Source organism: Sus scrofa, chromosome 1 (genome assembly GCF_054392235.1).
Source record: "Sus scrofa isolate SSC_HxYL_T2T_F1_AM1 chromosome 1, Sscrofa_HxYL_maternal_Yorkshire_Landrace_v2.0, whole genome shotgun sequence".
NCBI lineage: Eukaryota > Metazoa > Chordata > Mammalia > Artiodactyla > Suidae > Sus > Sus scrofa.
In genome coordinates, this window is record NC_139383.1 from 73,355,767 (window position 1) to 73,369,680 (window position 13,914).

At 49.4% G+C, this 13,914-nt stretch overlaps 1 protein-coding gene across 1 annotated transcript in view; it reads right to left on the reverse strand.

Moving 5' to 3' along the window:
• Positions 1-984: 984 nt before the first annotated feature.
• BEND3 (BEN domain containing 3) overlaps positions 985-13,914 on the reverse strand; it is a 35,751-nt gene continuing 22,821 nt past the window's right edge. Inside the window, exon 4 of the mRNA XM_021090612.2 lies at positions 985-5,855. Within this exon, the coding sequence (XP_020946271.1) occupies positions 3,609-5,855 (2,247 nt within the window). The 3' untranslated portion in view covers positions 985-3,608. The remainder of the gene's footprint in view (positions 5,856-13,914) is intronic.

Sequence of the window (13,914 nt, forward strand, 5' to 3'; positions counted from 1 at the left end):
ACATTTTATATAACTCATAAAACAGTGCTTGTATAAAAATTCACACAAAGTTGCTAGAGAGCATACAATTTCCAAAATTGTCCTGGGTTTTTGTTACATTCAGTTTTCTAAGGACGCGCTCAAATCAATGGTAAAATGCAGACATAATGCGATATTTCATTATCTTTGGTAAAACTATTCTCATTATTTTGTCTCCTCACAGTATGAACTCTGATATCCACTTTGTGCAGGGTCTGCTATCACTAGGATGTCAGAACAACATTAAGGCTGGATCTACTCGAGGCAACATCTCCAAACGGCAGTAAGAGCCCCATGGGCTCCCCGCCCCCACATCGTATCATCTATCTACACAGCGAGGCAGGGTAAGAGCTCAGTGACCTCCAGTAAGGGCTCTCGAGACCCTCCTCCATCAGGCAAGAAGCAAACATTTGTGGGGAAAGATGGAAACTGAGGCCATCTCCGCAAGCACCTGAGTGGCCACGCTGAGGTGTGGTCAGACCAGTGACTCAGCATTAAAACAGTTAATCCATTCACCCCTAAGTAGATCCCATTGGCGGGTTGATGACAGCTGCTGACGCGGTGCCCCTCCCTCCAAACCTAAGCAGAAAGGAAGGTTCGGGGCCAGCGCTGAAGGGGGAGGGGCACACTAACACCCACGACACTGGACACAACTTTACTCCCTGTCAAACGTGTGTGGTCATGTAGACACAGCCAAAGTGAACTGAAGCAGGATTAGAACACTTAGTACATTCATGACTATCTTCATACATTCTTTTAAATCTTACTAACAGAGGGACACTACCACCTATTGTGACTTGCTATTTTTTACTTAACATCAGAATGTGTCTGTGCTACTTCTTTAGTCCTCTGGATATGAGCGGGGAAGGATCCCAATAAACAAACAAGTAAAAATCAAAGACTTTAGATGAAGGAGAAGAGTAATTAGGAGAAGGGGTTTTGCCAACAGATTTTATGGAACACAAATTTTGGGAAAAAAATAGCATTTTAATACTTCTATTGCTTTGTGTAAAAACAAAAACAAAAACAAAAACAAAAACACTGCTCCTGGAGCCCACCTGTATGGCTCGAGCACCGAGGACACCACACAGACAGACCCCGGACCAGAAGGCGGTTCCTGATGAGTCAGTCGAGAGAGAAAAGAAACAGCTCACAGAGAGCATCCACCTCTCTTCACTGAAAGGGACTCTAGGATTTGGGCGGAGGGAGAAAGCCCTACAAGGGAAAGGTATTCAGGAAAACACCAAAATGCAGTTTCCAAAAAGTGAACACGCTCTAGGTTATAAACACATTCCGTTCCTAGAACCTGCTGATGTCTCACTGTGGGTAGATAGGATGCTCTTTGAAAAAAAAACTATTAAATGATTGTGCTTCTGAAGTTGCAGGGTCACATTCCACCCTCTAGAAAGCAGGGCGGTTTTCACATGGCTTGGAATCCTCTTGGATACATCCTAGAGACCAGAAGAAATTCCACGGGCACCTTCCCACCCACAGGGCCGGGGAGCGAGAGCGCCAACGCCATCTTTGGGTCGGCCCTGCGCGCATGCGCGAGCGGCCATGCAGGTGTGTGCTGGAGCGACTAAGGCATAGAGAAAGGCCCGGGTGAGGGGAAGCGAGTCTCCGGCTGCTCCAGTTCTCCTCCTTTCCAGGCACAAAGAGGTTGAACTTGTTCTTCATGTCGGTCCCCTTCATCTCACTTCAGTTTTCTACTAAGAAATGTGTGTGTGCATGTGTGGGTGGGTAGGAGAGGGTCACGATGAAGTCCCTGTGCATTTCTGAACTGCAATAATTTAGGTCCGAAGTTTCAAAAGATATAATCTGTAAATACCATGACAAAGCAAATTTACTAAAGTTAGATCAGCAACTTTACATTGCTCAAAATCCTGTCATGTTAAAAAACAAAAAATGCCCATTGGGTGCAGGCAAAATTCCATCATACAGCCACTGGAACTGAAGCCCTCATCTGTATAAAGAAAATTCACAGATTGTTTCCATTATTTCTGCATTTTAAGGTAGCAAAATATTAGGCCATCAAGGTTATTAAATCTGTAATATTTCACAAGGGTTTTAGATCTACCCTGTCTGAATCAATTCATTTTCTAGCTTTCTGGTGGGATGTGTATTCAGTTTGGGTAGACTGTTTCCTTTCCCTCTTAGGCACAATATCAGGGAGGTAAAAAGTATTGTTTTCCTATTAAGGACTTTCTTTACCTGTTGGGGAGTTTCCTGGTTGGAATCCCAGAGAACATGCCGCTGGCCTGGATCAGTGTGACCTTCCCAGAGGGGAGAGAAGAGGTGTCTTACCCCGAGGCCAAAGGACTGGCCAGATGTAGGACAGCAGGGTCTTCTACGGGATGCAAGGGGAAAGCTCTGAGTGGACCCTGGGAAGGGACACGGGCGCCCCATTTGAGATGGCCTGTGTCCTGCCAATAGCAGGTATCCCCAAGAGGGCCCAAGGCCTGGGCCTGCCCTGAGGAACGAGGATGTGTACTGACTGGAGGAGCTGACACTGACGTGTGGTGCGTCACCATCCAGCTCCCAGAACCCGGGTTTTGTACAATTACACACATGGAAAGTAAACAGTTCTTGGTGAGCCCCAAGGGACCCATCCTTAAATCAAACAAGAAGCCAAATATCCACACACACTCTCTTCCAAGGAAATGTGTCTGCCCCTCCAACCAGCAACCTCGTTTAGAGAGGAAAGGGGGCAGTAGAAGGACACAGTTCAAATGAAGACATTGTGAACGTGTTACCACGTCTATCTACATTCATATCATCATCATCATCATCCAGTGTTCTCGGCTACAGAGTGAGCACAACATTCTACCGGCGCAGCAATGTGGGACAGGCCAGGCCACCCCCTGAGCCCCTTCCTCGGCACTACAGTAGGAGGGAGAGCAGGACTGACCATGGACAAAAGGACATCAAGCTATTTCATCCCCTCTACTGCCATCTGAGAGGCATCTTGACTCTTCCAAAATCTGATGAAAAAGACAAGGTCAGTAACATCCATTTCTATGCAACCTGAAGCTATTATTAGCCATCATGCATGAACATGGCACTTCTAAAAATTTCATTATCTGAAACCATCTTAAAAAAAAAATCCCAGCAACTTAAGTCATCTTACAGTACTTCATTTCAAATATTTAAAAGATTTTTTTTCTAAGCAAAATGGCTTCCATAGAGCCCACTGATTTTCTTAAAAACGGTTTCCTTTTTAATTAAAAAAAATTGATAAAAATGGAAGATGTAAAATGTGGGAAGCAGAACAAGAGTGTTGCTCAATTTGCATTTCAAATTGTGAGGGGTTTGGGGCGACACTGCCAAGGAGTGGGAACCCTGACTCTCTGCTCTCAAGGCTCAGCTCTCCCCCCACCCCTCCCAAGACTCCGGCTGGGCCACCAGGAGCACAGGACAAATGTCATAAGTACAAGAGACCAAATGAAAGGCTTCTGTCTTGTAGCTGGCTGAGCGATTACGTGTGCAAATGCAGTAGGCCACTCCCCTCCGACATAAGGTGCGCGCGGCTGTGGACAAGGCTGTGGACCCTCGTGTGCTCCCGCAGAAGGCTCAGTGCCCCGAGGTGTCCATCACTTTTCCACCTTCTTGGCTTTCTTCAGGATGTCGCATTTCTTCCTGTTGGGCCGGCGGCACCGCTCGTCGATGCTCGGGATACATTCGTAGTGCCACACCTCCTCCATCTTCTCCACCGGGTACACGGCCTCCACGTAGTGGCGGATAAGCCTCAGGCGCGTGGGGTCCAGCTGCTTCTTGTTGCAGGCCCCGGAGTGGTTGTACTGCAGCCGCAGGTTCTCGGCGGTGAAGAGTTCGGGGAAGAGCCTGACGAGCAGCCGGGCGGCGAAGTTGCCCACGGAAAGGCTCTGCTGCACGATCTCGCGCACCTCCTTGTCTGACAGCAGGTACGGCGAAGGCACCGGGAAGTCGGGCGAGGGCACCACCAGCTCGTCCAGGGGGATCTTGCAGAAGTCCTTGCTGCTCCTTTCAGGGGGCAGTGGGGGCCCCTCAAATTCCTCCCGGAACCGCTCAGGGTTGATTGCATAGCTGGCCAGGTCCCTGCACTCGGGCCCTGGCACATGGACCTTGCGCTGCTGCTGGTAGGAGCGCCTCTGTTCCGTGTCCCGGCGCCGGCAGCGCTCGTCCAGTTTGCCCACGAACTCCAGCGTCCAGACGCGGTCGTTCTTGGCCCGCGGGTAGAGCAGCTGCACGTAGTGGCGGATGAGCTTGATGCGAGACGGGTCCAGCTGCTTCTTGCCCAGGGAGCCGCTGCAGTTATACTGCTTCCGCAAGTTCTCGTGGGTGAAGAGCTCGGGGAACAGGTGCACCAGCAGGCGTGAGGCGAAGTTGCCAATGGACAGGCTGCTCTCGTAGATGCTGCGTAGCTGCTCTTTGCTGAGCAGGCAGTCGGCGCCCGGCACCTCGAAGTCGGGCTGAGGGATCTCCAGCTTGTCGAAATCGATGGGCACCAGCCAGATCTTCTTGGACCGCCGGCCAGGCCGCTCGCCCTCGAAACTGTCTTCCACCTTGACCACGGAGATGTCATCGGGCAGGCTGGAGGAGTCGTAGCAGTCATCCCGCGCGGCCTCGCCCTCGCTGCCCGCATCTAGCCCCAAGCCCTCGAGCTCATCATTGATGCGCTGGGCGCACTGCTGCAGCCAGGCCTCCTCCTCCTGCATGTCGGGGAAGTAGATCTCTGTGTAGTTGCGGATGATCTGCAGCCTCTGCGGGTCCAGCTCCTGCCTGCCGCCGTCCCCGTAGCAACTGTACTGCTCGCCCAGCTTCCGGTGGTCGAAGAGCTCGGGGAAGAGCCGGTGGAGAAGGAAGACGGCGAACTCCCCCGGCGAAGAGGCTTCATCCAGGAACTCAGTGAGGTCCTGTGTGTCCACCACATGGTCCGAGGCGATGGTGCTGCTCCGGTCCAGGGACAGGGCTTCCTCCTGGTCTTTGTTGTCCAGGAAATGGCCCGAGTCCACCTGGTCAGCCTCAAAGAAGCCGGCGACCTGGCCGCTGGGCTGGCTGTCCTCCATTTCCCGCTGGGCCCAGAAGCGGCTGAAGAAGTCGTTCAGCTGGGGCAGGCACTCCGCCTGCCACACGGCCGTGTCCTTCACCGACGGGTAGTAGACCTCCACGTAGTTGCGGATGAGCTGCAGGTGCAGCGACTCCAGCTTCCGTTTGGCCGCAAAGCCGCAGGCGCTGCAGCCCCGGGAGAAGTCCACGTCGCTGAAGAGCTCGGGGAAGAGCTGCACCAGCAGGCGGCAGGCCAGGTCGCCGCCTGACAGGCTCTGGTCCACGATCTGCTTGAGCTCGGCCGCCGTGAGCTGGTACTCAGGGGGCGGCTGGAATTTGGCCACCATCTCCGTGGGGCTCACCTGCTTCTTGATGCGGCTCACCTCCAGGGACAGCAGGTCCACCTTGCTGTGCAGCTGCGACATGTTGGAGGAGAGCGTGTTGAGCATGTAGAACATCTTCTGGATGAGAAAGTAGATGTTGGGGTCGCCGTCGGTGGCCGCCGCGCCACCGCCACAGTCTCGCTTCTGTGGCTCATTCAGGAGCCGCAGTGGTGAGGGGCTGTTGCTGGGATTCGCCTTCTCAAAGAGCTCGTACGTGTTGAGCACGTCCCCAGGGGGAGGGTTCTTCTTCTCCATGATCTTGTGCGAGATGCCGTACAGAGGCTTCTTGTAGGAGGGCGTGGTCACGTCATTGCCCGGCTCCTCCTCTCCCGGCCACACCGAGCCCGAGTTCCTGCCCCTGCCCGCCTGCTCCCCGTTGCCCTGGCAGGGCGAGCTGTTCTCCCGGTTCCGCATGCCTGCTAGGAGCGCCTGGAAAACAAAAACTGTGTTAGGTGAGTGTTCTGATTTACGACACTAGACACTGGTCTGTGTCCTGCACAGACGGGCCAAGGTCAATCTCAGGAACTTGTGAGAAAGTGCTTCCTGGGCCTGGGGAATCACTCTGCTGGTTCAGGAACACACAACTGATACCAACCTGCATCCCAGCACCAAACCTGCTCTAATTCCTGAGAGGCTCAGGCTGGACCCCAAAGGCTTCCAATTCCTGTGGAACATCAGTGCTGGACTTCCTGCCCACAGGGCCTGGCAGAAGACCAGGAACAGATGCTGGCAAAGCTGGGCAAGAGTCCTGAGAGGTCCAGGAGAGAGACCTCAGGAACAGGAGGAGCTCCTGTGGCAGTTTGGCCATGGGCAGGCCACCTCATGACCCTGACTGCTTTCAGACAGGGAGGATCCCCGCCTAGGGCACCTCCAGAAGGCAGCAGTCTGTTGTCCAGTTTGCAGCCTCTAGGGGAGCACGTGTCTCCACTCTGGACAGCTTCTGAGATGCACAGTGCTGAGCTTGGAAGAAATGGGGTTATGAGAGTGGCAGTCTGCTGCCACTCTACCACTGCCTGAAGTCATGTCTGAACTCAGGCTAGAAAAGGCCCAGAACTCCCCAAAGTTCAGGCGACTGTGGATTCCATAAAATGACAAGGCCTCCTGGTTTCTAAGTCTTGGTCTCCTAGTGGTCCAGTAGCCCATCTCAATCAAAGGAGAGTATTAAACCCCACATACTAAAGTACTCATTGCACGTAAAGTATTCTCGCTTCCCTGATGCATCTAGAAAGGTATTTTATAGGTTCTATCCAGTGTTGCTCAACAGAGGACGGTGAGAGGATTAAGCCCTACCAAAAATGATTTCAGGGATTATCTCAACTCACTCAAGGCTGGCACACTGCAGGTCCACCCCTAATGGACTCCCAAGGCATTAGTCTCCCCTAATCAGACTCCAAGATACTCTTTAAAGACTTCAAAGCTTGAGTCCAAACTCCCTACCAGAAGGCACCTGACCAGACCATTTAGGATCATGGAGTTCTCACTGCTTTCATTAGTGATTTTCCCCACTGCCAGGCCTGGACAGTTTTAGAGGCTTATTTACATCTATATGGACAAGTGATTCTCAACACAAATTGAAAGGCAATTCAGTGGAGCAAGGATAATCTTTTCAACAAATGATGCTGAAAAAACTGGATACATATAGGCAAAGAAAAAAAAAAGGTAAAAAATGAAAGGTTTTTATCCTACATATAACATACAAAAACTAACTATAAGTGGAAGGTTGATGTAAAAATAAATGCTGTCTTAAAACTCTAACACTTCTAGAAGAAAACCTAAGAGCAATCCTTTATGACCTTGTTTTAGGCCAGTATTTCTCAGCTATTCCACCACAAATATGATCCATGAGAGAACAAGCTGATCAATTGGACTTCATCAAAATTGAAAACTTCTTTAGAAGAATGAAAAACAAGCTCAGGCTGGAAGAAAATAGTACCAAATCATTTATCTGATAAAGCACTTGAACCCAGACATAAAGGACACTCAAACTCAGTAACGACATACAACCCATCTAATGGTTTCAACAGCCTCTTCAAAGAGGCTGTATAGGAGTTCCCTTCGTGACTCAGCTATAATGAACCTGACTAGTATCCATGAGGATGCATGTTTGATCCCTGGCCTCACTCAGTGGGTTAAGGATCCAGCATTGCCGTGAGCTGTGGTGTAGATGTGGCTTGGATCTGGTGTTTATGTGGCTGTGGCATACACCGGCCACCCCTATCCTGGGAACTTCCATGTGCTGCAGGTGTGATCCTAATATACAAAAAAAAAAAAAAAAAAAAAAAAAAGAACAATGCTATATAAATGGCAAATAAGCACATAAAAAGATAATTATTACAATGCACATTAAAACCACACTGAGGAGTTCCCATCGTGGCGCATTGGTTAACGAATCCGACTAGGAACCATGAGGTTGCGGGTTCGGTCCCTGCCCTTGCTCAGTGGGTTAACGATCCGGCGTTGCCGTGAGCTGTGGTGTAGGTTGCAGACGCGGCGGCTCGGATCCCGAGTTGCTGTGGCTCTGGCGTAGGCCAGTGGCTACAGCTCCGATTAGACCCCTAGCCTGGGAACCTCCATATGCCGCGGGAGCGGCCGAAAGAAATAGCAAAAAGCCAAAAAGCCAAAAAGCCAAAAAAAAAAAAAAAAACACACTGAGATACCACACACCCTCTACTAGAATGGGTGTAATCCAAAAGACAGACATGGAGTTCCCGTCATAGCTCAGCGGTTAGCGAACCTGACTAGCATCCATGAGGACACAGGTTCGATCCATGGGCCTACTAAGTGGGTTAAGGATCTGGTGTTGCCATGAGCTGTGTCTGTGACACAGCTCGGATCCCATGTTGCTGTGGCTGTGGCATAGGCTGGGGGCTATAGCTCCGATTGGACCCCACGCCTGGGAACCTCCATATGTCGGGGCTGCAGCCCTAAAAAGACCAAAAAAAAAAAGACAAACAATACAGTGTTGGAGAGGATGTGAAGGAACTGGAACTCTCATACACTGCTGGGGTGGATATAAAATGGTATGACCACTTTGGACAACAGTTGATTATTTTTTAAAAGAAATTAACTATATAGGAGACCATGTGATCCAGGCCTTCTGTCCCTAGGTATTTATTTACCAAGGAAAAGGGAAAGCACATGATCACACAAAGATTTGTATGCAGATGTTCATGGCAGCTCTGTTTGTAAATAGCCGCAAACTAGAAACAACCCAGACTTTTATCACCAAGTCTAGAGACAGACTCTGCTGTACTCATACAACAGAACAATACTCAGCAACTGAGCTGATAAACGTGGTGCTTGTGATGAATCTCAAAATAATTACACTGACTGAAAGAAGCCAGACTAACAAAAGAGGCCTGTAAGATTCCATTCACATAAAATTCTAGAAAAGCAAATTCATCTTTAGAGACAGAAAGCAGGGGAGTGGTTACCTGGGGGTGGTGGGAGGAGGCAAAGGACACAAGGAAACTTTCCTGATACCAGGTGACAGGTATGTTTCTCATCTTTTTCTTTTTTTGTCTTTTTAGGGCCTCACCCACGGCCTATGGAGATTCCCCAGCTAGGGGTCGAATTGGAGCTGCAGCTGCTGGCCTACACCGCAGCCACAGCAATGCAGGATCCGAGCTGCATCTGCGACCTACACCACAGCTCACGGCAATGCTGGATCCTTAACCCACTGAGCAAGGCCAAGGATCAAACCCGCCCATCCTCATGGATACTAGTCTGGTTCATTAACCACTGAGCTACAACGGGAACTCCGTAGGTTTCCCATCTTGATTGTGGCCTGGTTTCACTGGTATACACATGTTGACACCTGTCAAATGGGACACTTTAAATATGTGTCATTCATTGTATCTCAGTCATAACTCTGTTTTTGACAAATGCTGAATTTGACCCCCAAATGTACTGCAATATATTTTTGAGGGTCTAATTAAGCAGAAGAGCTAATTGGTGAGCACTGGTGGGCGTCAGGGGAGCAGGCAGTGTTGAAGCACAAAGCACGTGCTTCTGCAGACAGGCATGTGCCTCAGGCAACTAGAAAATGGACAAGAACAAAGTGCATCCTCAGGGCGCTTCCCCACCTGGAGGGAAAATACGGCTAGAGTGGCCTGGCCGAGCCCAATGCGCCTGCAAGTCTAATATCCACAGGGATCACCTGAGGGCTAGTTAGAATACAGATTCTGATTCCTGACTCTGCATTTCTAACTAGCTGTTGGGCCTCTCTGGGTGGCCCAGGCCCGGAAGACAGTATCTGCCCTCAGTTTATCTCATCCATGCAAATCAGTGTCTTCTATAAGCATTTCGATAACTAATACCAGCACAATACAAGGACAAGAGATGCTCTTTTCTTTCCTTTTCTTTTTTTTTTTTTTTTTGTCTTTTTGCCTCTTCTAGGGCCGCACTTGTGGCATATGGAGGTTCCCAGGCTAGGGGTCTAATCGGAGCTGTAGCCACTGGCCTATGCCACAACCACAGCAATGCAGGATCTGAGCCGCGTCTGCAACCTACACCACAACTCACGGCAATGCCGGATCCTTGACCCACTGAGCAAGGCCAGGGATCGAACCCGCAACCTCATGGTTCCTAGTCGGATTCGTTAGCCACTGAGCCACGACGGGAACTCCTGAGATGCTCTTTTCTTACAGCCAAAAAAAATATAAGGAACAGAGACAATCTCAGGGGGCTGGAGTTACAAGGCAGGTGAGTAATATGTAGGCCTGGGGCGGGGAAGAGACCATGAGGCCACATAAATATATCAAACTTTGACCCTTCTGAACCTCCCACATGTTATCGTTTATTTAAACTGATGAATTACTTCCTGGACTCTCTTTTAGATAACAGAATTGTCAGACTCATGTCAAACAAAGTTATTTTTTCTCTTGCATCTCTGTGGACAACGACCCATGCAAAAGAAGAGCTACCTCACTCTCTCAGGAGCCTGAAGGCAAAGGAATCCTTTTAAGTGTCTTAGTTATCCCACAGAGGTAGCCAGTACTGTCTTCAGGGTTTGTCTCTATAAGCTGATGCAGGGATCAGAGGTCCCTGGCCCTTCTCCCCTCTCCTCCTGCTACTAAACTTCTCAAGAGCAGAGCAGAGGACCAGGGGCATGCCGGGCTGGGCGGAGCCTGCCACCTGCCCCCTCTCCCTCATGGGGTCTCCTCACTCCTCACCAAGCTGTCCTCATCCTCATCACTTTGCATGATGGTTGCATGATGGGACCAGGTACTGCCCAAGTGCATCCCCAGTGTTTTGCAAAGTGCCTGGGACACAGAAGAGCTCAATGAATGTTCGTTAAGCAGGGCGAGGTGTCTATCAGTCTTACATATATGCGTAAGAAAAAGAAGCTGGAGTTCCCTGGTGGCTAAGGGTCTGGCCCTGGCCCATGAACCTCTGCATGGTGCAGGAGGGAGGGAGGAAGAAAGGAAGGGGCTGCTGTTCAGAGAGGCCACTACCTTCAGGAATAACATGACTGCAGGGAGGTATAAAGGCATGGATAGTGCCTCTGTGTGACCTTTCCTGCTTCGGCTTCCTGCGTGTAACTCAGGGATGTGTAATGGTACCCCATCTCAGGGCACCCCGGGTAGCTATGAGGACCTAATGAGATAGTGTGGATGAAATGCTGAGGCTGTGTCTGAATCACAGTAAGTGCCTGCTAAATATTTACTGTTACAGTATTGATTATTATTAAACAATGCTCTTCCCAAGCCAGAGCAGTGACAATGCTATGGGCCTTTTATTGAACTAGCTGTAATGATTACTTTCAACCAGGAAACAAGAGGACTTTCCTCCAGCGCGGCAGGCTAAGGCAAGCTAAGGCACTCACGGAAGGTATTCTTTGAGGGCTGTTTGCCCTAAAGGCTGGGGCTGGGAGGAGTACAGGAAGGACAACTGAGCTGAAGGTGGGGTTTCAAGCTCTTTTCATTTCTTTCACTTCTGCGATCTGGCGGGAAGCAGAGGATAATTTTTAAAAGGAAGGAAGGAAAGAAAAAAAGAAGCCACGTACACACACCTCAGAAACTTGGGGAATGGAAGGGACGGAGAGGTTGAAAGCCTTTACCCCTGACGCAGCATGTTTGGAAGCATGGATCATCACGTGACTCATTGGTAAACGATAACCCTGATTTGATGGGTCAAGCCCAGCATATAAGAAAGAGGGAGGGAAGAAGGAAATAGGAGAGACAGGAAGGAAGGAAAAATAAGGAAACGGAACAGAAAATATTAGAAAGCATTGCACACAGTAAAGTAAATTTGAGAAGTTGTTTCTCTGTGTCTATGTATTTACATACAAATCCATACACATTAACTGTATGTCTCCATAAAGAGGATTTATAACAGTATCACTGCTGAAAAGCATTACCCTAATGAATTCAAATTGTCTTACTTGCTAATTCCTATAGACTCTAAATTAGATTTTTAGCAACTCACTCACCATTAAATTCTATTACACCAAAATCATTTTGGAGGTCCCAGATCGTGAAAGTTTCATGAGGTTTTTACCAGTATAGAGAAATATGAGTGTGTAATGCCAATCATGAAAACAATCAATATTGCAAAAAAAAAAAAAAAAATCATAATTGCATCACAACTGACTTTAGAAAAGGGGCAAAGCAAGGGCTTTGGAACAAGTGCTTCCACTAATACATTTAAAATGGGAGTTCCCATCATGGTGCAGCAGAAAGGAATGTGACTAGCATCCATGAGGATGAGGGTTCAATTCCTGGCCTCGCTCGGTGTGTTAAGGATCCGGCGTTGCTGTGGCTCTGGCATAGGCCGGCAGCTGTCGCTCTGACTGGACCCCTATACTGGGAACCTCCATATGCCATAGGAGTGGCCCCAAAAAGCAAAATAAATAAATAAATAAAATAAAATAAAGATTCCGTGCAGAAAGAGATCACCAGAAACGTACACGCCATGCAGTCAGCATACCCGTTCTGGGGGAACCTGCTCTCATTAGCCCCCAGTGTAGGAAATAAGCACAGGGACAAGTTTCTTCTGAACAAAACAAACCCGAGTCGTTTCTTCCCCTCCCTCCCCCACCACCACATTCCTACAGCAGGCGGAGGCCGGAGTATATCTGAACTGGAAATCCCCCCTATAACTTGCACTATGCAGCCTCATTAATAAAAATATTTCAGTTTCTACCAAGCAGCATGTTAAAAACACTGCCATCGATACAAACATTTTTGGCTAACTTGCTCGAATAAAAAATTAAGTTAGAGTCCCAGCAGAGGGCAACATTCCTCACTCCCAGGGACCTTGGCTATACAATTCAGCACAAAACACGACACACGCACCAAAGAGAAGGCTCTTAGATGTCCCCACACTGGTGTCCTGTCAACTCAGTGCTCCAATTAATTCCACAAATGCTGCCAAGGCGACGAGGGGCTGGCTGCCTGTGCTGCTGCTGATAAAATCTCTGCTCAGCTGTCTAGGAGTATCAAGAAATCTTTAAATCTGTGCTACTTGGCACTGGCGTCTGGCTGACACCATTCCCAATTCTCTAAGGCTCATCTTCCAACCATATGGGAACTCGGCTGCATGGCTCAGGCTCGGCGGTGCCAGCATCTCTCCTGGACCAGAGCCACGCCTTTCATTCCACGAGCACCCTGAGTCTCAGGTGGGGATGCCCAAAGCTCTCTGCTGGAGAATCTGACCACTCAAAAGGAGGGTGATGCAGGATAATAAGCGAGCAGGATTTAAGGGAGACCCCACCTTTCTGTGGCCAGCGACAGCTGGGGGACCCGGTTTCCATGGAGGTGCTCCAAGCGCTGAACACCTACCCCAGGACTCCAAATCCAAGAGCAGCCACTGAACTCAGTTCAACCAATGATGAGTAGCTAAATGGTGCCCAGAGAGTCAGCAAACTGGAACACCAAGAAAGCAGCGTGCCTTCAGAGGAGTGAGTTGAGAATTAATGTGGCATCAAGGACAGACGATGAGAAAGGGCTCCTGGGGGGCTGGCACCACTACCCACCTCCAAACAATAGAGGCAGAGGTGAGGCTTTACTTTTTTCATTATCTTCCTCCTCCTCATCATTATTAAATGACCAGATATAGTTAGCAAAAAGGAATGGAAGAACTTGTTACCATGCAGAGTCAATAAACAAATATTACTGAGTGCCTAACACCTGTCGGGCACTGTGAAAGGCCCTGGGGAAACAGGGAACAAGCCTGCCTCGGGCCTTGTGGCTTTTATCCTTGGGTCACTCCTATACTGCTGACAGTGTATGGTGCTATTGTGCCTAAAAAAAAAAAAAAGCACCTGGGGAGATAAAGCAACTATAGTGAAGGGGGATGAGAAAGACCACAGGAATGGCAAAATATCAGAGCAGGGCATCCCCAGGGGCTCCTCACAGCATCTTACAAATACCCCACAGTGCTTGGGGCCTCCTGGATTTAAGGACACAGTTCGACATCCAGCAGGCTTGGCAGCGTTAGCTTCTCTGAGCCTCACTGAAATGGGCATGGGCGTGGTACCCATCTC